Genomic DNA, 27,883 nt, shown 5'->3' on the forward strand with positions numbered 1-27,883 from the left:
CTACAGTCTATGAAATTATTTGCCAAAAAAATTTCTCTAGTTAAAATTTAATACTTCCCTTTGTAAATATTATTGTATTCTTGTTAAAGAGTACCTGATACTTGTTAAAATATCAAGTAATACAGGACAAGGTGTTATAAAAACAAAACACACAGCTGGGAAGCATTTTATTTTCTTCTACTTCATATAACATTGTTCAGGACCACAAGACTCTAATGGTCTCTTTCCAGCAACTTTTATGACTTCGGAGTACCACTTAAAAATATTTACTGATGCTATAAATATTACTGTTTTTCTACATATTGACAATTTTAATGAATGCCATATCCATCATATCTCTTGCTTTTTTGGTCAGAAAGATAAACAGACACTTTAAATCAAATGTTTAGACATTCAAAAGTGGTTTTTAAAAGCACACCCAAATCAACCAAATCTACATCAGCAACTGTTATTAGTTTCAATTGTTATTATTAAGAATTCTTAACAAGGACATACTGACTGAAGCATGTATGAGATTTTTTTAATTATATATAATTTAAAAGCAAAATTAAATTTATAAATAAAAAGATTAATGGCCAAATTAAATAAAGTTTAAGCATCAGATTTAAAATATCTTAATTTTTAGGTTATTCAGAAATACATTTTGTGAATAATAAGAATTACTTCATAAATATATATATAAATATAAATATATATCTACAGGATCTGCAATGCAGGAGAAAACCCTTTAAAGAAAAAAATTGCACTTTTGGATTATCAGGATGCTGTCATATTTACCCTTCAAGTGAAATATAATTACCATTCCAGGTGCTTTTGGCACAAGTTTTTAGGAGAATATTGACACAATCTTAAAAACACAATGCTTTTATATTTTATTCACTGGAATATGATGAATCAAACAGAATTCAGAATTCTGACCAAAAATATTCAGGTAACTGCAATTGCTTAATTAAATACAAAAAAAAATATTGTTTTAAAAAGACCTTAGACTGCCTTTACATCTGGAACATGTAAAATTTTACCAGCAATACGTTTTTTTCAATCCCCTCAAGCAAGAATTCCCAGCCTACACAGAAAGGTAACATTGTCTTTTTCTACTCATATATGACTTAGATCACACCCCAGTATATAAGGACAAAAAATAAATGTATAATAAAAAGATTGGATAAATCAGGAGAGGCTTTTTGGTCTTGAATTCTTCACCCACTAACAATGAAGCAGCACTGTAGGCAGCCCAAAACACACCAAAGAGCTTTAAAAAAACAAACAAAAAAGACAAAAGGCAGCATATTAGCAAGTTAATTAACATTTTGGGTATCATAAAAATAACATTTACAGTATTTTTTTAAAACAACCCTAACAACCAATTGTAGAAGCAGTAACACTTATTGAGAATGTTTAAAACTTGTTAGGAATATTCATCCTTGCTCTGCTCCCTGACTTCTGCAAATGAAGTCTTTTGTTATCAAACTTGTCTAATCATAGGAATCACCTTGGGTGCCTATTAAAAAACAGAATCCTGGGATTCATTCTAGTTCTCCTGAATCAGAATCTTTAAAGGGAAGAAGGGTCTAATTATCAGACTTTTTAACAAGTGTCCCTGGTGACTTAAGATACGGCAACTTTCGGAAAAACTATTATAGGGATAGGCAGCTGAAAGATATTTGTTTCCTGAAAGAAAACTAATTGATCTTCACAAAATAGAAATTTTTCCTTTTTTTCCCCCAAGAAGTAGAAAAACATATTAAGTGAAAATTTTACACAACATTTATTAAGTATCAAATCATTTTCCCAGGACAAGGTAGAAGTATAGTGTTACATGGAAAGGAGGAAAACCATAACATTTTGGTTGAGTTTTCTTTTTTTTTTATTGTTTGAAAATTTTTCATAGTAAAAAAATTTTTTTTGCTTTTTTTAAAAATTGAAGTATAGTTGATGTCCTAATGTATAGCACAGGGAACTATATTCAATATCCCATGGTAAACCATAATGGAAGAGAGTTTTCTGATTATGCACGTGCTTAATTTTAAATTATTTCAACTAGAAATTTATATAATACTTATCAATATAGTCACTGAAGGCATTTTACAGAATAAAATGAAAGGAAGAACTATAACGGTAGAAATCAGGGAAACTATGACAGAAACAGACCTGGCACAGACCAGGGTTTCTCAACCATGCACTAATCAAAATAGTTGTGGGAAGTTGTCCTGTGCACTGTAGGATGTTTAGCAGTATCCCTGGCTTCTAGTCACTATATACTAGTGCCATCCCAGCCCTCCCCATTTGTGATACCCAAAAATGTCTCCAGACATTGCCAAATGTCCTAGGGGGGCAAAATCGCCATCAGTTGAGAACCACTGGTACAGAGGTAAAAAATAAATACTGGCAGACTGACTGAAAATGTATTTGAGATGGTCCGATTTTACATTGTGCTTTTTAAACTAAAAACATACAAAAAAACCTGCAAGATATTTTAAACCTACAAAAAAGTATAGGGAAATAAATGAAGTAAAATTATAATCAAATTGCATTTGTATGGCATGATTAAATTTTTTTGTAAATAAATGGTTAAAGATTGGTAAGAGTTACAGAGATTTAATGCTAAAAAATGAGTGCTTGTAGATTAAACTGTATTCTAATGCTAGAGTTAAGTGATGAGAGTTTTGCAACATTATTTCTCAGCAAACTTTGGACTAAAACAAGAAACATGTAAAACAGATTGCTACACACAGAAGATTAAGTGATTAGGGAAAGAAATGTGGGGAAGAAAATCTAAAGTTTAAAAAGAATTGTATCCTAAACTTTTAATGATATAAAAAAGATTCTTCCGCTTTATAATAAAACATTCACATGTTGCATAAAGAACATTAAGACCAATTTTCAGTTGAACTCAATGACTAAAAATAACCAGAGGACAGTTTTAGCAATTTGGGCAGTAGTCTCAGAAGCATTCAAACATGCTTTAACCCAAGTAAAACAACACACAAGCAGTGATCCTGAATGATTCAGTAAAGTGGTATGTTCACTAAGGCTAGATAATTAAATGCCAGCATGGGGCTAGCTCTTGTACTGTAAGACTTTTAAACTAAGTGCTAATAATGACAATTAAAAAAATATTTAGGATTAGAGGAAAGAAAGCTCTTCTCCTTGGTCTCTAATGTGTTCAAACAGTTCAAACATACAGAGATGTTCTCAAAATATTCGATTAACATTTATAATAATAACAGCTACCACCTTGCCTACTCTGTTAAGCACTATACTAGACATTATTTATACTTTAAAATCCATAACAAACCCTAAAAAGTAGTTAAGACTCCCAATTTGCACAGGAGGGTACTAAAAGATATCTCCCCAAGGCAAACAGCAAGTGGCAGAACCAGAATCTGAATTCAGAACTGACTGGTTCCAAAATCCAACTCTTCTCAATACCCAAGGCTTATATAATGTCAGTGTTAGCCTGTAGTTACTCAATTCTAAAAGGAATAATTTTATATTGGAATTAGTAATAAACTTTAAGTAAAACCAAAACTCATAAAAGTTACTCTACTTAAAAATTTAAGTCGAAGTTCTATTTTCCATAAAGAAAAAAAATTATATTCACTATGTTATATACATACATGTGTTAGAGTGGTCATTTATTTCCAAAAGTTGTTCAAAATTAATAAATGCCAAAATTTAAGTTCAATCACTACTCATTAATATTTAATATTATCAGTAAATGTTTAAAGTGGGTACATATGTTAATATAAGCTTAACACAGCACAAAGAAGTCCTGATCTCTGCAACACAGAAAAGCCAATTTATTAGAACCATATATATCATATTTGGTAAAGAACTTACTATTCAAATATGAGTGACAATTATTAAATAAATGTCCAGTCCCAGTGGAATATTATTTTATTTATTTTTAGCGAGGTTTTTTTTTATTGGAGTATAATTGCTTTACAATGTTGTGTTAGTTTCTGCTGTACAATGAAGTGAATCAGCTATATGTATACCTATATCCCCTCCCTCTTGGACTTCCCTCCCACCCTCCTTCCCAATCCCACCCATCTACGTCATCACAGAGCATCAAGCTGAGCTTCCTGTGCTTTATAGAATATTCCCGCTATCTATTTTACGCATGGTAGTGTACATATGTCAATCCTAATCCCCCAATTTGTCCCACCATCCCCTTCCACACCTGTATCCACATGTCCATTTTCTACATCTACGTCTCTATTCCTGCCCTGCAAATAGGTTCATCTGTACCATTTTACTAGATTCCACATATATGCGTTAATATATGATATTTTTTTCCTCTTTCTGGCTTACTCCACTCTGTATGACAGACTCTAGGTCCATCCAGATCTCTACAAATGACCCAATTTCGTTCCTTTTTTATGGCTGAGTAATATTCCATTGTACATATGTACCACATCTTTATCCATTCATCTGTCGTTGGACATTTAGGTTGTTTCCATGTTCTGGCTACTGTAAATAGTGCTGCAATGAACATTGGGGTACAGGTGTCCTTTTGAGCCAGTGGAATTTTAAATAAATACCTCCCACAAAATCTAAGTCAGATGAACTAGAAGAAAATTTTAACATTAAATTAAAAAATTCTCTGAGTGTAATACCCCAAGGTCTGATTTGCTCTTTGTTCTTTATTCTGCCATAGACATACATTATAATTTATGGCAATTAAAAGGGGAAAATAAAAGAAATACAACTGGTATAATTAGTGAGTAAGGTCCCTGTTCCAAAACACTACGAACTGTTTGATAAACAGTTATAGATTACAAGATTCTTAGCCAGAGAACTAGTACAGTCAGCTCTTATTACCTGTGGGTTCTGCATCCACGGATTCAACCAACTGTGGATCGAAAATATTTGGGGGGAAGAAAAAATACCAGAAAGTTCCAGAAAGCCAAACTTGAACTTGCTGCACTACAGACAACTATTTATATAGCATTTACATTGTATTAGGTATTGTAAGTAATCTAAAGATGATTTAAAGTAGATGGAAGGATATGCACAGATTACATGTAAATACTACACCATTTTGTACAGGGAACTTAAGCATCTGCAGATTTTCTTGTCTGCGGGGGGGTCCTAGAACGAATCTCCCATGGATACGGAGGGACAACTGTATACTTTTTTTTTTTTACTGGGAAACAGTAAACTACTTTTTATAACACACTACTTACTTTTATAAGTGTAGACACCACTTCAAATGATCCAACCACCAAAAGTATAGGGGCTATTACAATGAGAGGAAGTAATGAATATCCTATAACTCCAAGAACTTGGCCATATGCAACCTGTGAATTTTCAAAATGTTAAATAAATATCACAGAAATCAAGATACTTATTTTAACCACTATTAAACATCATATATACTTTGTTGTACTTACATAAAGGTGAGAATTAAGAAAAAAGTATCATACCCATTATATTTCAAATTATCATATAGTCTCATATTCGTGGACAAGGTCAACAACCCACCGTGATTTCAATTATCAATTCTGATAATACCCAAATCTACATTTCCTGCCCTCTCTCTTTTGAGCTTCAGACTTATATATCCAATTACCTTGAGTATATCTCTTAGTCACTATTTCCCTTGTTGTAGAAGGATTATTTAAAGGAACCACAACCATCTTATTTTGATGAAAAATTCAAGTCTAGAGAAGCTAGATGTGACAAATGCAGACTAGAAGGGAAGGGAGAGAAGGTAGGAGGACTGAAGAGAGAAATATTTTTTAGTGGCTACTGTGTGCCACACTCCGTGATAGAGCTTCACATACTGTGAAGATCAAAGGCACTAACAACCCTATGTGGTATTACTGTCCCCATTATGAAGAAAGTGATTCCAGAGAGACAAAGAGCTTTGTTCAGGAAAGCAAAGCTAGCTGGTAAGAGTTCAAATTAAGATCTAGGTCTTTTAACTTCTCTATCAACAGTCCTAAATTACCAAAACATTTAGTGACACCTTTTTTCACCTAAAAATTATATGAGGTTTTGTCTAGAATGTAAGAAATAATATGCAAACAAATGTCGCTGTTAGAATTATTTTAAATTTTCATAAGCAGAGTGATAAAATTACATAGATAAATGTTATTCTACATTTATTCAAGAGTTTTAAGTTAAGATGATGGATTGAGTGCATATATCTAATACCATTCCTTCCTGAAACTCCATTAAAAGGGAAGGAAAAAAGGAAACTCCTTTTTATAAGAAGCATAAACAGGAGATTAGAAGACAGGACAAGAGCAACTTAATTTTGGAAACTGGAAAGCAGAAGAACAAGAGCTTGGTGGAGACCTTTCCACCAAGTATGAGAAAAAGGCTCAAGAGTTCTGCATTTAGCATTCAGTGTTCATAGAGCAAGCCTGATATGAGTCAGCACCCACATGATATAGTAACTCTGCCTGGCATCCCTTGTGCTTTACCCTCTTCACAGAGAGTTGAATTCCAGAGTGCTGGAATTCCTAGGTTTATAGTAATTCATAAAGTCTAATTTAATGGAGCAGTGATTCTCAAGGTGTGACCCATGGACCTCTGGAGGTCCCAGAGACTCTTCTTAAAGACTGGAACGTCAAAACTATTTTTTGTAATAGGGGACTTCCCTGGCGGTCCAGTGGTTAAGACTCCATGCTTCCACTGCATGGGGCACAGGTTCAATCCCTGGTCGGGGAACTAAGATCCCACATGCCACAAGGCACGGAAAAAAAATAAAATAAATAAAACTTAAAAAAAAAAACCCAGGGCTTCCCTGGTGGTGCAGTGGTTGAGAGTCCGCCTGCCAATGCAGGGGACACGGGTTCGTGCCCCGGCCTCAGAAGATGCCACATGCCGTGTAGCGGCTGGGCCCGTGAGCCATGGCCGCTGAGCCTGCGCGTCCGGAGCCCGTGCTCCGCAACGGGAGAGGCCACAACAGTGAGAGGCCCGCGTTCCTCAAAAAAAAAAAAAAAAAAAAAAAACCCACAAAACTATTTTTTATAATAGTAATAAAATATTATTTGCCTTTTTAATTGGGTTGATATTGGTACTAATAGAACAAAAGCAATGGGTAAAACATGCTGCTTTAGCACAAATAAGGTGGCATGAAACATACTAGTAGTTACTGTGTTCTTTACTACCCCACACTCACAGGAAAAGAAGAAAAAAAGCCAGTTTCACTTAAGAATGTCCTTAATGAAGCAGTTAAAATGATTAATTTTATTAAGCCTCAACCTTTGAATATGTCTTTTTAATATTCTGTGTAACAAAATGAGAAGTACACAGAAAGCATTTCTTCTGTATCTTGATTCAATGGTTATCCCAAGGAAGAGCATTTGTACAACTGTGTGAGTGAAGAGTTGAATTAGATGCTTTATCCATAGAATACCACTTTTACTTGAAAGAACAACTGAAAGACAAACTATGATTATTCAGAGTTAGGTACTGACAGGCAACATGAATGAAAATGAATGAAGTGAGCCTCTTATTTCAAGGAAAACTGACAGTATTTCTTCCAAATTACAAAATTTCTCTCAAGCAAAAAGTAGAATTTTGGAAAACTTGTATCCAACACTCTTATCTTGATAGTTTTCCAATACAGATTTTTCTGATGAAATAGGTGGTGATATTAATGAATGTGATTTTCTGACATTGTACAATAAAACGAGTCAACATTTGGAAGATCTACAAAGCTCAGGGAACTAATGTTTTCTTAGTAGATCGTGCATGGGTAAAAAGATCCATCCAAAGTGAATTTCAATGATACAGTGTATAAAAAGTTCACTGATATGGTTTGAGATTCCTCACTACAACGAACCTTTAAGAAAATATTACTTGTTGAGTGTTGATGTAGTATCAGAGTAGAATAATCATAATCATCCAAAACATGTATTAAAATACTCTTCCTTTTAAAATTATATACCTGTGTGAGGCCTTATTTTTTACTTTAACCAAAATATAGCGTAACAATTGAATGCAGAAAGCAGATATTAGAATACAATTTCCACTAACCCAGACATTAAAGCTACTTGCAAATATGTAAAACAATACCTTTTTCTCACTTTGTTTTGAAAAATAGTTTTCATTAAAATGTATTTTTTATGTCAAAATGTATTTGGTTTACTTTTAGTTTTAAATGAATAAATATATATTTAAAATTTTTATTTTAATTTCTAACATGGTAAACATCAATAAATACAACCTACAGAAAGAAATCTCTTTGGGGACCTGAGATCAAAAAGTTTGAGAACTGCTGTAACAGAGAATAAATTGCATGCTTCCCTAAAAAGCTATACATTATTTATGAATGAAATTGGATTTTCTTTCCTCTTTATTTCTCATAACATTTATACTAATATTTACATCACCTTAAAAGAAGTAGCATAACTTAAAAGCAATTCTGGGACAAAAAGCAGTTACAATGAACATAGCTACTGATACTACCTGCAGTATCAAAAATAAAGCTTACCATAAAAAACAAAGGCTATTTTCAAAATTAACCACTTACTTCTCCACCAAGAACTCTGGCCAGTAAGAAAATTGTTAATGAACCAAATATCCAAATGGTTATAATCCATGAGACCACCTTAAGAGAAAAAAAATTCATGCAGTTATTATCTGTGTACCAAATAAGCTGATAATTTCCCACGAACTCAACCCTCTACCATATATTTTGGTATACCCAACTTCAGGTCATAGAGAGTTTGGGTTCCCAGGTAAAACTTAATAAGAATATAAATGTGTAATGTAATTTTACATCCAAACTGAAAATTTAGCAATGATCAATTGCCTAAGGAAACCTTAGTATTTTATGATATATAATAAAAGAACTGCAAAGAAAGACCAAACTGTTGACTCCCAACCCCTGCTTTATAGCATTTTGGAAGGTAAATTCATCTGTGAAACAAGTTACCAGTCTTCTCAAGAGGTCTCTAAAATTTACATTAATTACACATTTATCCAAGTAATAGAATGTGGACGATACTTCACACAATTTTAACTCCTGAGACTTGACATAGTAATGATATATGCATATATTTCCAAGTTCTGTCTGCTTGGGGGGGTCTAGAAATAATGACACCCAGTAGCAACATAAGCACACTTATTGCCCAGATCCTGGTTTCTAAATATTCCCCAAAAGGCACTAGGACTCCCTAGAAAAATGACTGATTCTGGGCTGGGACAGGGACAATACAAGGTGAGCCCAGAACACTCTGTGGAGTCAGAAAGAAAGGAAGTACTCAAAAAAGATGGGGATATGGCAAAAGGATACAGAAGCTAACCTGAAGGCGCTCCCAATGGCTAAAACTGCAACAATCTGAGCAATAAAATAAATGACAGTATTGTATTATAGTCCAGAAAATAAAATAAATATCCATGAGTCCATACTGACAAAAATAAATGAATGATTACGTAATGACAAAGAAGCATTCTATGGAGATAAGAATCTTCTGTTTTTAGCCTTAGAACACTTTGTTCAAATGAAAGATTATATAAAATAGATAAAATTCATATAGAGATGTTCTACATGAAGGGTTGGTGGTGGGTAGGAGACCAGACCCCCATTCAACTTCTTCAATGGTCCTTATACTTGCAACAGAATACTTGATATGAACTACTGATCCAAGGTAAATACTAATAGGACCAGTATTATATAACGTTAAGGGTCTTGCTATGGAGAGAACACTCTGGATTATCTGGTGAGCACTAAATGTAATCACAACTGTCCTTTAAAAAAGGAGGCAGAGGGATATTTGACTACAGTAGAGAAGGCAATGTGACAAATGGAAACAGACTGCAGTGATGCAGCCAGAAGTCAAGGAATGTTGGCAGCCTCCAGACATGGGAAGAGGCAAGCAACAGACTGTCCTGGAGCCTCCAGAAGAACCAGCCCTGCTGACATTTTGATTTTAGCCCTTTAAGACTCAATTTGGGTTTCTGACTTTCAGAACTGTCAAAGAATAAATCTGCATTGTTTTAAGCCACTAAACTTGTGGAAATATGTTATAGTACAAAAGGAAACTAATTCATTTCCAAATCACTCTGTGGTAAAGAGTTATTTTTTACTCCCCTAAAGCCTTAAACTAGGGATGAGGGAATGATATGCATGTGCCATATTTTGATGATAGAGATAAAGCCTCTGAGAATAGGACAAAGTATTATATAAAAACAAAAACGGATGGAATTCTTGTCATCATTTATTAAGAAGCTTACTTTAAAAAACAGAACTAAAAATGAATAAAAGATAAGAACATGAGTATTGTGTTTCAAACTCTTTATCCTTGGGAGAAATCAGAAAGGGTATGGGCAGCTGGGAGCAGTCCCAACCATTTTACCCACTTGCCATACAAATACTAATACTTTTTATGAGAATGATGATGTAGAAGAGTTTGGAAATCATTAATCCAAGGCACTCCCCACTTATTTAATTAAGAACAGCTTGTAGGGATAAACAAGTGAGAAATAATGGGTAAAGCTAAAGCATTTCTCAAACATGAAGTACTACAGTTAATATTTGGCTATTTTCAATTTTAAAACTCTTAAACTATTTAGAATTTGTGAAAAGTAAGATATACTTACCCTAAACTGTCCATATAATGATATCATGGAAAAGAAAAGAACAACAGCCAGAGGACCCCAAAAGTCAGGATTGTCTCTCACCACTTGCCTATTAAAACCAAGTGATGGCATTGGCATCAAAACACATCGAATTTTGTAGTAAATATCCTTTAGGTCGATATCCAATTCTTCCCTATAATTTTAAAATAAGAATTCTTAAAAAGCACACACTTCTGAATACTGAGACAGTTGCAGCAGAATTTAAGAAAAGTTTAAATATAACATTACAGTCACCACAGATCAACAAAACATTTGCATTTGAAGTACCACATTTCACTGGTTCCATGATGAACATTTTTATCATTTCAACATCTCTAAAGTTGGGATGCATCTCACAATAGCTGGTGTCTTACAACTGCTGTCAGTCTGGAGTGAAGCCAAGTGCTTCCAAGATCTGCCTTTCCTTTTGCCAGTCTCCCGGAGGCACTATCAACTTGGGACTTTAAATAAAATTCTCTGCTTGAGACTTTTTGGGACCGTACTGATAAATCAGACTGCAATCCTATATTCTCACAGACACTTTTTCTTCCAACACCCCACCCAGTGCCAAACAGACAAGCAAACTTCCTTGCTGTCTCTCTTTGTATGGTAGGTTATTTCTCATTTATCCTTACACTAAGGAGATAAGATAGCCCTTTGATGTCCTAGCTTTATGCTGTCTTAGGTACTTTTTCTGTTTTATCAATAAACGTGAAATAACTGCATCTTATAATCCATACCATCTTAGATTTGATGAAGTTCGGTATATTAACAGTTAAGAAACAGGATGTTTTAGCACTTGATCTACCAATAATTACTACAGAGAATAACTTGGTAATACCTTGATTTTACAAAGCTATAGGTTCTTCTTTCCAAAATTGTTAAATTCTTCACCTTTTTTCCCCAAGTGATACATAATCACTTAAAAATTTTCAAGTACTATGAAGAAAGTGAAAGTATCCCTATAGTCCTCCCAGTGGTAGCTCTAGAATTTCTATATAGGAGAGAGTTTGGAGGGGTAATCTTTTTGGAAATCTTAAACTGAACTTCCACAGCACGCACCCAAGCACCTTGCTTTTTTACTTACATTGTATGTTCACTTCAGATATCTATAGACCCAGGTAAGTCCTAACAGTTTGGAGTATATTTGTGTGTGATATAGGATTATGATTCTTTTAACTTTTGCCATTCAGTAGGTTAAAAATATTCTCTCATTATTTCAGTTTTACTAGTTACAGTTGACCTGGAACAACGTTGGGGTTATGGGTACCACCCTCAAAGATCCACATATAATTTTGACTCCCCCAAAACTTAACTAAAAGCCTACTGTTGACCAGAAGCCTTCCCAATCACATAAACAGTTGATTAACATATATTTTATATGTTACATGTACATCTACATATACTTTCTGCATTCATGACATACCTTTTTCTTAATTTTTTCGATACTTCTAGGCTGCATGGTTCATCTGCGAGTTTTTTCACATTGTTGCAAACTCAAAAAAATTCCCAATGTATGTATTAAAAATAATCTATGTACAAGTAGACCTACACAGTTCAAACCTGCGTTGTTCAAGGGTCAACTATAACAGTAAAACTGAAAATAGCTAAAACTTTTGACCAAAAAGGTTAAGATTTTCTATACCTGTCTTAAACAATACGAAAAAATACAATCATCCCACAGACTAGCTCTAAAAAACCAAAAAATACATATTATTTTTACATACAAGAGTGGCTTGTTATCTTCAGGGTCATCATCTTCAACTTCCAAAAGCCAGCCATATCCTCTTTGTCTCAGAAATGTAGTAGCTGTAGACTCTTTGATAAAATCTCCACCAAGGTTTAACTTGACATCTGGGGATGCTATTGAACCACTGAGATCTAAGGAGAAAAGAGGACAAAACTATAAACCAAGGTAAAATGTGTGAATCCTAACCAACACGAGCATATATCCAATTAAATAATTATCACTTGAAGATCTCTACATATGAACATCTGCTACTGTATACAATCTTTGTATTTTATAGTTGACAGTGATAAAAACAAGACAGCAGGCCCAAAATGGAGTCACTTATGCTAAGTATCATGTCACCAAACCAAGACTTAATTACAGTTTTGGCCTCTCCCAGAAACAGAACCTTAAACTAGTGAATCAGGAATCACCTGGTCAGCACTAGTGAAGTAATGTGCCTGAAAGACCCCTGCAATCTCCTAAAGGAAAGTGACCTTGCCATAACTAATCCACTTTTAGCTAGTATAACCTCCTTGTCCCACTTCCTTCTGCCTAAAGTCTTTCGTTTTGTACAGCTCCTCAGAGCTCCTTTCTACCTGCAAATTGGAATGCTGCCCATTTCATGTATCACTGAATAAGCCAATAAAATCTTTAAAAGTTACTCAGTTGAATTTTTTTTCAGTAATGATATCTAAAAACCACTTTTTACTTTTAAAACAAGAAAACGAAAACAAGAGAGGTGAATTCACATGAAAGGTTTCACATCTAACTAGCTAGCCTTGTACCAGAATCTAGACTTAAAACTGTAACTTTAAAATTTAAATGGAAGATATATACAAAATATATTACAGGATATCACTTTGCTTTTTTTGTTTGTTTGGTTGGGTTTGGTTTGGTTTTGGCTGCACTGCGAGGCTTGCGGGATCTTAGTTCCCCGACCAGGGACTGAACCCAGGCCCGGCAGCAAAAGCACGGAGTCCTAACCACTGGACCCCCAGGAACTCCCAACAGGATATCATCTCGGAGTCCTTTCATTATTATGTACATTATGTGCTTCAGAACAAAGTGATGTATAAATTCTCTTTAAAGGCATTACATATTTATATATACAAACCATTAGACATAATTATTTGCTAAAGGAAAACCGCAGATAACTTCCCTTACTTTTTCATATATTTATTCATACATTATTTCTTTTAAAACTAAATATCTATGCTAAGTGCCTCATATATTAATGCTTAGTTTTGGATAAATCTGACTAGTAAGAGTTTCCTATTATTTCAGCTAACTTTTTTCTTTATATAATTACATCATTTATCTTTAGTTTTGGCAAAATAAAGGTTGTTGGGTTTTTTTAGGTCAATTCTAAAAAGCAGTGAAGGGCTTCCCTGGTGGTGCAGTGGTTAAGAATCTGCCTGCCAATGCAGGGGACACGGGTTCGAGTCCTGGTCCAGGAAGATCCCACATGCTGCGGAGCAACTAAGCCCGTGCGCCACAACTACTGAGCCTGAGCTCTAGAGCCCGTGCACCACAACTACTGAGCCCGCATGCCACAACTACTGAAGCCCGCATGCCTAGAGCCCATGCTCTGCAACAAGAGAAGGCACCACAATAAGAAGCCTGCACACCACAACAAAGAGTAGCCCCCGCTTGCCGCAACTAGAGAAAGCCCGCATGCAGCAACGAAGACCCAACGCAGCCAAAAATAAATAAATAAATAAATAAATTTACATAGATTAAAAAAAAAAGCAGTGAAGAGACTCTATTATCCACGTTACAAAATAAATTCCACTCACAGTCTGTACCAGTGCCTTAGAGGTTACAGATAATCACAGTAGTACATATGTCAAAATTTCTGGTCAAAAAAAAATTGGGACTAGTAAAGGACTTGCTTGAGGTCATACAGGAATTAATAAAAAAACACATTTGTAGGACCAGACAACATGCACTAGTAAACAACCATCAATGTTGTTAACTAGAAGTCAAAAGACTGGAGTGATACTTTAGAAAACAATTTCGGCAACAGCAAACCAGAACACTCAACACAGACTCTCCTTTCCTGGAGATCCTATACAGTAGAACGAAGAGCTTAATTTGCACATTACCCTAAATTCTAGGTTAGCTTTTGAGAACTGCCATTAAAAAATTCTGGCTTAAACTTCAATCAGTGAGTGGATCAATTATGAGTCACATAACGATCTGGTTCTGAGAACTCCTGCAATTAATTATAATAAAGTTTGCATTCTGAAGCTAAGTCCTAGCTAAGCTACTAATTAATACAGCAAATCATTAATGCCTTCTTGTCTCCAGTTTCCTATTCAAAGTTCTTTCCAGGTTTAACATTACATGATTCTAAAAAGCTTTTATAGTTTAGTTAATTCATCTAGAGATAAAATGCAAGTACTTTTGAATTCACTGTCCTTCCCTACTTAAAGCTTAAAAATAGTCCCTATAGATGCTAATTGCCATAGAATCTTGTGATTAAAATATTCTCTCAAAATTACTTTCTGCTTCTTTGTCATACTCTAAGTTGAAAATGAAAGAGTTGAAACTTAACTAAAATTCTACTTCCAACAGGTACAAAGAGTGCCTTTCTTGATTTAACAAGAGGAAAACTTAGATCAGGAAGTCATTAGTAGAGCAGTGACATTAAAGGTTTTGGAATTATAAGGCAGGAAAGGACCTTAACAACTGTTTCCTGGCCTCTAGAAAAGACTGCAGTTAAAGTCCTTAATCTAAACCAAAAAAGGATATATAAATTATAGTGCTAAGGAGTGCTGTGAGAAAGAATTGTATATGTTTAGGAGTTTTTCATAGCAGGGATGCAGAACCTCAAAAAGACACCTTTAGCTTATAATTTTGTAGTGTTTTCCATTCTATGCAAAGAAGGAAAATATCATGGACATATGGTAGGAGAATGCTAGAAACAGCAGTCTGACAAACCATCCAGTTCCCCCAAGACACAATTACATGTGTTAAAAATAAAGCAACTGGGCTTCCCTGGTGGCGCAGTGGTTGAGAGTCCGCCTGCCCATGCAGGGGACGCGGGTTCGTGCCCCGGTCCAGGAGGATCCCACGTGCTGCGGAACGGCTGCGCCCGTGAGCCATGGCCGCTGGGCCTGTGCGTCCGGAGCCTGTGCTCCGCAAAGCGAGAGGCCGCAGCAGTGAGAGGCCCGTGTACCGCAAAAAAAATAAAATAAATAAAGCAACAGAAGGGCTTCCCTGGTGAGCCATGGCCGCTGAGCCTGCGCGTCCGGAGCTTGTGCTCCACAACGGGAGAGGCCGCAACAGTGAGAGGCCCGCGTACAGCCAAAAAAAAAAGCAACAGAAAAGTAAAAAAACTCAGTAGTTAGCCTAACATGTGATCAAGCTAACAGGTAAAAAATAATGTCGGAAAACAATGAGAAATATTAAAAAAAAAATAAAGGCGGGGGGGTGTCTCTCCAGGAGCACAGCTGTCTTACCTTAAACCACGGTAAGAACCAGCTTGCTTGATGGTCAACTCTAGGACAGGTGTCCAGAATTATAAAACACTGATCTTAAATTAATCCTTTCTTACTACACTATAATATTCTTGTCATTTTCTAAGTAAAAAATAACATAAAGATAATAATAAATGTAAATGGTTTTAAGAGGAAATAATCTTTGAAAGAAATCTTAAAAATGTTTCCACTACTGTTTGGGTTCAGAGAGAGGAAAGAATATCAGTAAGTTTCAAGTTTTATTAAAAGCCACCTGGAAAAACTGCAGAACAAAACTTAACAGTAATCTTCCCTCCCTTTCAACTCAAGTGTATTACTGGGTGAGGGATCTTTTCTCTGAATCTTCTCCTCAGCCTGAGAACTTCACTTTGAAGAATTCAGTCAGTGTAGTATGAGAGTATACTCAGGGTGAGATTTACTGATCTGCCCCTACAAAAGTTCTAGATTTCTATGAAAGAAGAGTAATCTGCAATGAACATGAACATTTTGTTGGTACTTGCCAACTTCTTACATAACATGAATAAGCGTTTTCTTACTTAACAAGCAACCAAGAGCAAGGACAAAAATAATTCCATTTTATCTGAATGAAAATGAAATGAAATCCATGTGTGCTTAAATCTAAACCAGAATTGACTATTGTGCAACAAAATAAAACAAGCACATGTTTCATACTAAAGGGACAAATTCCACTGTTCCATTTTAGTTATAAAAACATTTTAATGCGTATATAGGCCAATGAAAGAGCTCAAGAAACCAACACAAGTATATAATGATTTTATAATTGCTAGACCTATATTGGAGTTGATTATGTTACTCCATGAGAAAAACTTTTAAAGCCTTGTATAAAATTGTGTCCTAGGTTTTATATATATATATATATATATATATATATATATATACACACATATACTTTTTAATTTTTTATTTATTTTTGGCGGTGTTGGGTCTTCATTGCTGCGCGCGGAAGCGCCTTCTCTAGTTGCGGTGCACAGGCTTCTCACTGCGGTGGCTTCTCTTGTTGCAGAGCATGGGCTCTAGGCACACGGGCTCAGCAGTTGTGGCTCACGGGCTTAGTTGCTCCGCGGCATGTGGGATCTTCCCAGATCAGGGCTCGAACCTGTGTCCCAGGCATTGGCAGGCGGATTCTTAACCACTGCACCACCAGGGAAGCCCCTAGGTTATATTTTTATTCATATCATTTTGGTTTACGATTTCAGTAGCTTTACTATTCAATATTGCCAGTTAATTTTCATATTGCACATAATATTAATTAAAATCAATTACATCTCCTGAGCCTACCTTTAGAAAAATCAAATCCCATTTTGGCATAAATCAGTTATCTAACAGAAATTTCTTTTATTTGCCTTATGAGTCTTTTAAGTTTTATTTTGAAATAATTATAGATTCACAGGAAGTTGCAGAGAGGTTATATGCACCCTTCACCCTGTTTCCCCCAATGGTACCATACCATCATACGTACTATCAAAACCAGGACACTGACACTGATACAGTTGATAGACCTTATTCAGATTTTACCAGTTTTAAGTGCACTTATTTGTGTGTATGTGTGTATAGTTCTATGCAATTTTACCACATTTATGGATTTGTGTAATGCCTTACAAGTTTAAAATTTATGAAAAGAAATAGATTAATTTTTTTAAAAGATAAATCTTGCTTAACTACCTTGTTTTCTTCCCAAGAAAGGTTGACTAAAAAGTCATTTTCAATTTTCAAACACAGAAGAAAAGCTATTCTTGCACCCATTATATATCATATATTGTACTTCTTGAGCACATTGTATAGAAGATACTTGTGATAATATCTATCTGGATATAATTTTTTAAAAATCAAGTAGGAAACTTTTAAAGAGGAAAAACTAAAGATTCCTCTATCAACACTACTAAATTATATTAGAAGTGACATCTTTCCTGGGGAGGGAGAATGTCACACAAAGTAGGCTAAATGGACACCTTAACAGAGTAACAGAAAATTATTGTTTACTCAAAAAAGCCTATTAACACAAAAATTATTGATTATGTCTATAAATTACTGATCACAATAAAGTATTATGAGTTGTATATACTATCATTTTTATATAGGAGTGTCTTAGTCTGTTTAGGCTTCTATATAACAAAATACCATAGACTGGGTGGCTTATAAACAATAGAAATTTGTTTCTCACAGTTCTGGAGGTTGGAAGTCTAAAGTCAGAGTGTCAGCATGGTCAGGAAAGGGCTCTCTTCTGGCTAGCTGACTTCTCCTTGTGCCCTCACACGGCAGAAACGGGTAGGGAGATCTGTGAAATCTTTTTTATAAGAGCACTAATCCCATTTATGAGGGCCCCATCCTCATGACCTAAGTACCTCCCAAAGGCTCCACTTCCCCACTGGGCATTAGGATTTCAACATATGAATTTTGGGGGACACAAACATTCAGACCATAAAAAGAGGTAAAAACACTGAGGAAGGCTGAGCTCAAAAAGCAATATATTGAGCCCAGTCCTCTTCTGTAGACTTATACAATCAAGTGTCAGTTTAACGTTGTAGTTATTTCAAAAGCATTTAAAACTCAATATTCCAAAACTGAATTCTTGATAGTTAAGGTCTTCCTCCAGTTTCTTATTTCAGTGAATAGTACCACTAATCCCATCCAGCACTGTAAACCAGAAGTTTAATTATCCTTGACAATTTCCTTCATTCACATGCTCCCCACACCATTCAACCACAACTAAATTCTATCGCTTTTACCCCTAAATATTTTTTGAACCTGCCCACTTTTCTCCATTTCTACCACCTGCACCATGCTCGTGCAAACTAACATCTCCTGTCTGTATGACTATAATGGTCTACTAACTCCTCTCCCTAGTCATTCTCTTTCCAATCCATTCTCACCTATAGGCAGAAGAATATTTTTAAAATGCAAATCTTTCACTCTCCCGTTTAAAATCCTTCAGTGGCCTCCCACTACTTTTTCAGCTCAAATCTAACAATCTCTACATGCCCTATCTACTTCTCCAGAACAATTTTCTGCCTCCCTACCCACCGTGACCCTATGTTCTAGCCATATTAAGCCTCTCAGTTCTTTGAATGAACCAGGATCCCTTGTACCTCAGGGACTTTGTACCAGGCTGTCTCCCCTAACTTCAGATAATTAAATGCCACCCATTCTTCAGTTCCTAGATATACTTTGTTTTTAATATATAAATTTATTTATTTTATTTATTATTTTTGGCTGCACTGGGTCTTCGTTGCTGCGTGTGGGCTTTCCCTGGTTATGGCAAGCAGGGGCTACTCTTCCTTGTGGTGCAAGGGCTTCTCACTGCGGTGGCTTCTCTTGTTGCTGAGCACGGGCTCTAGGCAAGCAGGCTTCAGTAGTTGTGGCATGTGGGCTCAGTAGTTGTGGTGCACAGGCTTAGCTACTCTGCGGCATGGGGGATCTTCCTGGACAAGGGCTCATTGGCAGGCGGACTCTCAACCACTGCACCACCAGGGAAGTCCCCTAGATATATCTATTTAAAGAAATTTTCCATGATCTCCCTGACTAGATTAGGTTCCTTTCATAGTCCCCTGGACTTTTCCTTCATAACATTTATCACTGTTTATAATAATGTATTTGTATGATTATTTGGATAATGTCTGTAAGTTCGCTGATGGGAGGAACTAAGGTGTGTTTGTTGTAGTTTTGTTTTGAACACGTATCTCCAGTACCTATAACAGTGCCTGGCCCATAGTAGGCAACCAATAAATGTGTGCTGGTTGGATGAATTAATTAATATAAGGGCAAATAGCTCCACAGAGCTTATATCAAGAAGAGACATCAGAGGTTTTTAATAAAGTAAATATACAAAATCAGATTTGCATTGTGTAAACATAATCTTAGCTGCACTGTGGAGGGCTGATTTAAGTGGGGGAGAGATTTGAGGAGGGAGTATGGTCAGCAAAAAGTATAGATGAGAAATGGAAAGGACTTGAACTAAGGCAATGTCAGTAGAAAGGGAAGGACAGATTAATTACATAGCTATTCTGGAACTATTCTGAAATAATTTGATGACCAACTGAATATGAGAAAGTGAGAGAGAGACTAGAGACAAGTTTCTGGCCTTTGGCAAAAGGAACTATATCACAAACAATAAGTCATTTTCACTTTAGTACCTTTCTCACTTTCAACATTGGTTAATTAATCCACCAATAAATATTTAAGGATTACTTATTTCTATAATGCCCTGAGAGTGATATAAAGAAGTGAGATACTTCAAGGAGTTCAAAATCCAACTGACAGTATATCCAAGCAATGGAATTTTATTCAGCCAGAAAAGGAATGAGTTACTGATTCATGCTGTAACATGAATGAACCTTGAAAGCATTATGCTGAGTGAAAGAAACCAGTCACAGAAGGTCACATATTGTATTACCCCATTTACATGAAATATCCAGAATAAGCAAGTCGATAGAGACAGAAAGTAGATTAGCGGTTGCCAGGGACTGGAAGGCAGGGAGGGAATAGAGAGTGACTGAAAATGGGTACAGGGTTTCTTTTTGGAGTGCTGAATATGATACAAAACCCTACTAGTACTGTAAAACACACTCTTGTGTAGGTAAATGACAATGCCTATTGCCAACAGATCATAGGTGCCATAGGAGTAAAGAGACCTAAGCTATCAAAGAGGTGGTCAGGAAGGCTATGTGGAAGTAGAACTGGAATCTGGCCATGAGAGATAAGTGGATGAGCAGAGAAGGAATAAGAAATCATTCCAAAGATGGGAGAAAATATCTGCAAATGATGCGACTAACAAGGCCTTAATCTCCAAAATATACAAACAGCTCATGAGGCTCACTATCAAAAAAACAAACAACCCAACTGAAAAATGGGCAGAAGACCTTAATAGACACTTTTCCAAAGAAGACACACAGATGGCCAGTAGGCACATGAAAAGATGCTCAACATCACTAATTATTAGAGAAATGCAAATCAAAACTACAGTGAGGTACCACCTCACACCAGTCAGAATGGCCATCATTAAAAAGTCTACAAATAACAAATGCTGGAGAGAGTGTGGAGAAAAGGGAACCCTCCTACACTGCTGGTGGGTATGTAAGTTGGTGCAGCCACTATGGAACAGTGTGGAGGTTCCTCAGAAAACTAAAAATAGAATTACCATATGATCCAGCAATCCCACTCCTGGGTATATATCCGCACAAAACTGTAATTCAAAAAGATACATTCTGGGACTTCCCTGGCAGTCCAGTGGTTAAGACTTCGCCTTGCAATGCAGAGGGTGCAGGTTCGATCCCTGGTCAAGGAGCTAAGATCCCACATGCCTTGGGGCCAAAAAAACAAAACATAAAACCGAAACAATATTGTAACAAATTCAATAAAGACTTTAAAAATAGTCCACATTAAAAAATCTTAAAAAAAAAAAAAGATACATGCACCCCTATGTTCATAGCAGCACTATTCACAACAGCCAAAACATGGAAACAACCTAAATGTCCATGGATAGATGAATGGATAAAGAAGATGAGGTACATATATACAATGGAATACTACTCAGCCATAAAAAAGAATGAAATCATGCCATTTGTAGCAACATGGATACAACTAGAGATTATCATACTAAGTGAAGTAAGTCAGAAAGAGAAAGACAAATACCATATGATATCACTTATATGTGGAATCTAAAATATGGCACAAATGAACCTATCTACAAAACAGAAACAGACTCTCAGACACAGAGAACAGACTGGTTGCCAAGGGGGAGAGGGGTGAGGGAGAAAAGGACTGGGAGTTTGGGATTAGCAGATGTAAACTATTATATATAGTATGGATAAACAACAATATCCTACTAGCACAGGGAACTGTATTCAATAACCTGTAATAAACCATAATGGAAAAGAATATTAAAAAGAATGTCTACATGTGTATAACTGAGTCACTCTGCTGTACAGCAGAGACTAGCACAACATTATAAATCAACTATTCTTCAATAAAAAAGAAATAAAATTTTTAAAAATAATAAAGAAATCATTCCAAGGAAAAGAAAGGGCAGAGACAAAGGCATGGAAGCCCAAGGCTTATAAAAGGCACAGAGTTCAAAAGTTGTGGAAGATAGGTTGGGGACAAAGTGTTAAGAGAATAAATATCAGGCAAAAAAACCCTAATATTTTTAAACTTGTCTTTATAGGTAAGTGTTTCTTTATGCATGTTCTGTGGAATCTGGATCCTATGAGATGCCCTCTACAAAAAGCTTTTGATATTCACTAAGTTTGGAAAACCCTGCATACTACAACCTCCATTTGGAGTTTCAGAACTAATATTGTCATATTAAAGGCTCTGGGAATTCTGCATTAAGGAAACTGGTTTAACTTAGCTTAACACATTATTTACCCAATTTTTGTCATGCAACCTTTCCCCTTTGGGAAACACTCCTGAAGGTCCTTCTGTAGATGATAGGAAGCAAGTCAAGTTCCAGCAGAATGGTAGGAATTGCTGGATGCTGAGGAAACAGGAAATAAGAGATAGTTTAGCTGTGAAAGTAAGGAAAAAGGGAAGTAGTAGATTTAATTAAAAATTCTGTCAATTAGGAGGGGACCTGTGAGTGATGATCGTGATGGAAGAAACAGAGGAGAAATAAAAAATGCTAGAGAGAAAAACAAAGAAAGGTTCCAAAAGAGGCAAGAAGATATGCGAATAAAAGCACTAGTAGAGACTTATCCTTGGAAAGGAAGAAAGGTTTCCTTTAAGATTTGGAGGAAAGATGAATGTTTTGATATACATAAAATGATCATTAGAGGGAGAAAAATATGAGGACGGGAAAATGGCTATTGGGTGGCTTAGATCATCTTTCTTGGTTAGTTGTCTCTGTTCACGCCCTTTCCAACCACTTGTTGGACTTCTGTTGAATTAGTGTTGGCTTCAGTTCTAGCAGCACAACACCTTTTTCTTAATCAGAAAGTATCATGTAGTCATCGAACATTTATTAAGTTCCTGCTATATACCAGGCTCTGTGCTAGGCAGTGGGTATGATACTGGTAGACAGTAAAACACAGCTTCTAACCCCAAGGGGCTCATGGTCTAAATCAGCATTGTTTTAGGTCTGTGAAGATTGAGAAGTATAAAATACAGGGACTGCTTCGACCAATTATTGCATTTGCATAATTTATAAGTGAATGCTCTTCCCTTTTTTCAACCTGAAGAACTCCTTTTCCTTCAAAATGTACCTCATCTGTCTCTGAAGACTTCCTTGATCCCTTCCTGCAGTTAACCACTTCCACCTTTGAACCTCTTTTTTTTTTCAATTAATTAATTTATTTATTTATTTTTGGCTGCACTGGGTCTTCGTTGCTGTGCGCGGGCTTTCTCCAGTTGTGGCGAGTGGGGGCTACTCTTCACTGTGGTGCACGGGCCTCTCATTGCAGTGGCTTCTCTTGTTGCGGAGCATGGGCTCTAGGTGCGTGGGCTTCAGTAGTTGTGGCACGTGGGCTCAGCAGTTGTGGCTCATGGGCTCTAGAGAGCAGGCTCAGTAGTTGTGGCACACGAGCTTAGTTGCTCCACAGCTTGTGGGATCTTCCCGGACCAGGGCTCAAACCCATGTCCCCTGCGTTGGCAGGCGGATTCTTAACCACTGAGCCACTGGGGAAGTTCCTGAACCTCCTTTTTATAGCATTTATTATGTATGATGAATTCTTTAAAATCCCATTCTTATTAAGCCATTTCTTGGTTAGGGACTTCCTCATATACAGTCCCTTGCATATGGACATACTCCATCCTACATATACAAAACATTACCTATCTTTCAAATTTTGGCAAAATATGACCAATATTAAATTGCCCCTGATCTTCTAGCTATAAAAAATTTCCTCCTCTTTTTGTTGATCTTTCATAATATTCTAAATCAGTGCCTCTCAAGCTTTAATGTGCTTATGAATCACTTAAGGATGATCTTGTCAAAATGTAAATTATGATTAAGGCAGATTCTGCATTACTAGAGCCCAGTAATGCCAATGCTGCTGGTCTGTGGAAATAAAGCAGGCAAAGAACTACTTATTTGTGTGACACAAAATAAAGTCAAAGGACTGCCTTAAAGACGTCTATATTATACTTAATGGTATCATTACTTTTTTTTTTTTTTTGGCTGCGTTTGGTCTTCATTTCTATGTGCGGGCTTTCTCTAGTTGTGGTGAGTAGGGACTACTCTTCGTTGTGGTGCGCGGGCTTCTCATTGCGGTGGTACATTCTTGCATTTATACACATGCATTTCATTACTGCTTTTGGATGTAGTTTTACACCACAGAACTGAATATAAAGTCTGGATTTCATTATTCATTTATTTATTCATTTACTAGCTTATTCACATAGTCTACGTTCTTTTTTTTTTTTTTAGTCTACGTTCTTTTAACTTGTACTTATGGACCTTGCTTTTATACACGTTACCTTAAGTAATTTTCACAATATTCTTATAAGTGTGATTTTCGTTTTATGGATGAAAATGTGAGTTTATAGAAGCTATGTAATTTGGCCAATATCACATAGCTTCTGTAAGAGTCAGAACTTTAACTGAAGTCTTCTGGCTCTAAACCAGTAACTTTTTAGTTATACCATCCAAAATGTGCTAGGTTTTATAGTCCCAAGTATCAATGTCATAGGAGATAAAAGAAAGCAGAAATCATTTATTCCTTCAACAAACAATTACTTTGTGATGTTAATATTCTGGGTTCTGTGCTAAGTGCTGGGATATAGAAAAAATTAGGGACATTTCTGTTTCTGAGGAACAGTTAAGCAAAGTTTCAGCAAGAAAGGAGTATTTGAATTCAGCCTTAAGTTTCATCTTGGGGGTTTCCCTGGTGGCACAGTGGTTGAGAGTCCGCCTGCCAATGCAGGGGACACGGGTTCGTTCCCCGGTCCGGGAGGATCCCACATGCCGCAGAGCGGCTGGGCCCGTGAGCCATGGCCGCTGAGCCTGCGCGTCCAGAGCCTGTGCTCCGCAACGGGAGAGGGCCACAACAGTGAGAGGCCCGCATACCGCAAAAAAAAAAAAAAAAAAAAAAGTTTCATCTTGGGGTAAGAAGGAGAAAAGCATTCTAAGCATGAGGACCTTGATACACATAGGTTTGGAGACAAACACCAAGGCACATTTTAAAACAAAGGACATGTACAAATTAGTAATGATAAGTATCACTGAGAAAGAGACTTGGACAGAATCTAGAAGCAAGGTATACAATAAAACCTCTACAAGCTAAAAACATCCATGGTTAGATAAACACCGTAAGAGGGGAAAAGCAAGAATTTACGTGACACGCTTAGAAACTAGAGAAGAAACTTGGTGTTGCAGAGTCAAATGTTTATGTTAGAGAACAGTAAAAAAATAACCGTGGCACCAATTAATAATGAAATCCAAAGCAGCAGCAACACTGCTAACAAATACTGAGCACTTAACTCTTCTAGGTGTACTAAGTGCTTTGCATTTGCAAAATGTTTGAGCACTTGGGTATTATTATTCTCATTTTATGTAGACGAAAACTGAGGTTAAGAGAGATTAAGTAACCTGCCCAACATCACAAAGATAGTAATTGGTAAAGACAGGATGCAAATCCAGGACTCTATACTTCAGATACACTTTTCAGTTTACAAAAATATATGTCAGACTCATCATGGTTTAGTATAAAGAAATCTTAGGAAACAGAACGCTACCTCTTAATTCCAGATCCTTCATGTGGAGGTTACTGAACTTCTCTAAGCCTCAGGTTCACTAGACCTAGAGTTTGTCATACAGAGTGAAGTAAGTCAGAAAGAGAAAGACAAATACCGTATGATAACACATATATATGGAATTTAAGAAAAAAAAAATGTCATGAAGAACCTAGGGGTAAGACAGGAATAAAGACACAGACCTACTGGAGAACGGACTTGAGGATATGGGGAGGGGGAAGGGTGAGCTGTGACCAAAGCGAGAGAGAGGCATGGACATATATACACTACCAAACGTAAGGTAGATAGCTAGTGGGAAGCAGCCGCATAGCACAGGGATATAAGCTCCGTGCTTTGTGACCGCCTGGAGGGGTGGGATAAGGAGGGTGGGAGGGAGGGAGACGCAAGAGGGAAGAGATATGGGAACATATGTGTATGTATAACTGATTCACTTTGTTATAAAGCAGAAACTAACACACCATTGTAAAGCAATTATATCCCAATAAAGATGTTAAAAAAAAAAACACAGGAATAAAAAAGCTCAGCAGGATTCTTAGAAAGATCAAACAAGCTGTTTGCTTAAAATACTGTAAATTTAAACTGTATAATGTTATAAACTTGAGGGTATTATTATACAAATATCTATCCTTGTCTGTATATCCCTGGATATACAGGGAGTCTATACAATCTTGGAGGCTATACGGAGAAGTCTGAATAAATCTTACGGATTTTACTTATTCCAGGTTTCTTGGTTTAATATATGGAGTCAATGGATTAGCTTGTTATATTATTGTCAGATTTCTTAGGCATATTTAAGAAAGGTAATTCCTGGAGGAAGTGGGGGTATTAGAACTATAAACACAGATATATAAGTCTGAACAAACATCAGGTTGTGATACTCAATTTTTTGTGTATACAGACAATTTTTCCTTAAAGTCTGGAAAACTATGGTTGGTTATTCCTCCCCAAGCACTAGGCTACCAAATGTAGATGAAACAAACTAAAATATTTTGGGTTGCTATATTTCACCAAATTTCCATATTACATTTAAATGTATCAGCTATGTTCTCTATGATAAAAATTGTATTTTGCATTTTAATATAACCAAAACTACAGTACTATTTTTGTTTTTAAACAACGCCATTCAAAAACCAATACGAGGAAAGCAAAACAGAAAAAGGGAAAGCAAGCTATATTAACTGATGCATTACAAAACTCGATTTCTCAGAAAACACACTAGGTCCTTCTCTAGAATGAAATTTCTATAGTTAAGTATAACTTATTTTTCCATATCCAGCACTTAAGTCTGGTCACTGGAAAATTACTGGTATACTGGTATACAAAGTCTAACAAAAGTAGCAGAGAAAGATTTCAGTTACAAAGAGTCTGGTAAAGTACAGAGGAAAACACATTCTCCCATGCTGTAGAAAAATCTCTCCAGCACAAATGCTTCCTCAAAACAGTACATAAGGAAATCTGGAAAGCAACTGAAACTTCTTGTAATCCAGCTGGGTGTTCCCAAATATATCTGGGTCTACTTCTCTGAATATTGAGGTCAAACACCATAAAATAGGAGGAAAACGGTAACGTTGGCAAGATACCAGGTTCCATAAAACCCACAAACTCCTCGAGGGAAGTTAGTATTAGCAGCGCCTAATTTAATCTCAGCAAAAAGTTATGTGCTGATAAATAACAAAGCAACAAGCTCTCGTTCCTCGTTCTCATTCTTTGACACCTAGCCCGGCCAATCTAACCATCCCTTTCTGAGCAATGCCAAGTCACTTTAGAAATAAAATCTTGGGGTCCCGTGGGTGCCCTCGAGGTGGGTAAGTTCGCCAGAAAAACCTGCCACCAGACGGTGTAGCGAAAACCAGAAGCTGACCGAGTCACTTGGAAAGTTCCCCACACCCCACCCTCGGCCACTCGGGCCTCTGGGAAGGCCCGGCGGGAGCAGAGGGCTCGAGTCCCCCATGGGTCAGCTTCTTGCCCGTCCCCACCGGGCCACAACCGCCTCGGCCCCAGAAAGACACTGCCGCGTCCGCCCGGCGTCCCCCAGGGCGACTCACGGGGCTCAGTCTCACCTTCCGCGTCTGCTGAGGAGACAAAGGTGAAGTCCCCGTTAGTGGGGGAATACGCAGGGGGAGGGCCCGGCGGCTGCATCTCGCGGCCCCACCGAGCCCGCGGCGGAGGAGGAGGCTGTGGCTGGGCCCAGGCCCCAAGGCAGCCGCGGCACCGACCAGCACGCGCGCCCGACGGCGCGACCCGCGAGCCGAGATATGTAGGCTGGGAACGAGGCCGGAGACGAGCGCAGCTGGCCGGGGGGCTGCCCCTGAGGGTCCCCCACCAAAAGTCCTCTCGGTGGCTGCCGCCCAGAAACCACAACGCCGGCGCCCTGACAGGA

General features: G+C 36.9%; 1 protein-coding gene across 1 annotated transcript; it reads right to left on the minus strand.

Annotated features, from left to right (window-relative positions):
* Positions 1 to 848: 848 nt before the first annotated feature.
* On the minus strand, positions 849 to 27,883 carry YIPF4 (Yip1 domain family member 4). The gene is made up of 6 exons (XM_019943179.3): positions 27,564 to 27,883; positions 12,312 to 12,465; positions 10,567 to 10,738; positions 8,495 to 8,572; positions 5,193 to 5,306; positions 849 to 1,252 (listed from the first exon to the last, which is right to left on the minus strand). Exons 1-6 carry the CDS (start codon positions 27,640 to 27,642, stop codon positions 1,115 to 1,117), a joined length of 735 nt encoding a protein of 244 aa, XP_019798738.1. The 5' UTR covers positions 27,643 to 27,883; the 3' UTR covers positions 849 to 1,114.

Source organism: Tursiops truncatus, chromosome 14, assembly GCF_011762595.2.
Source record: "Tursiops truncatus isolate mTurTru1 chromosome 14, mTurTru1.mat.Y, whole genome shotgun sequence".
Classification (NCBI taxonomy): domain Eukaryota; kingdom Metazoa; phylum Chordata; class Mammalia; order Artiodactyla; family Delphinidae; genus Tursiops; species Tursiops truncatus.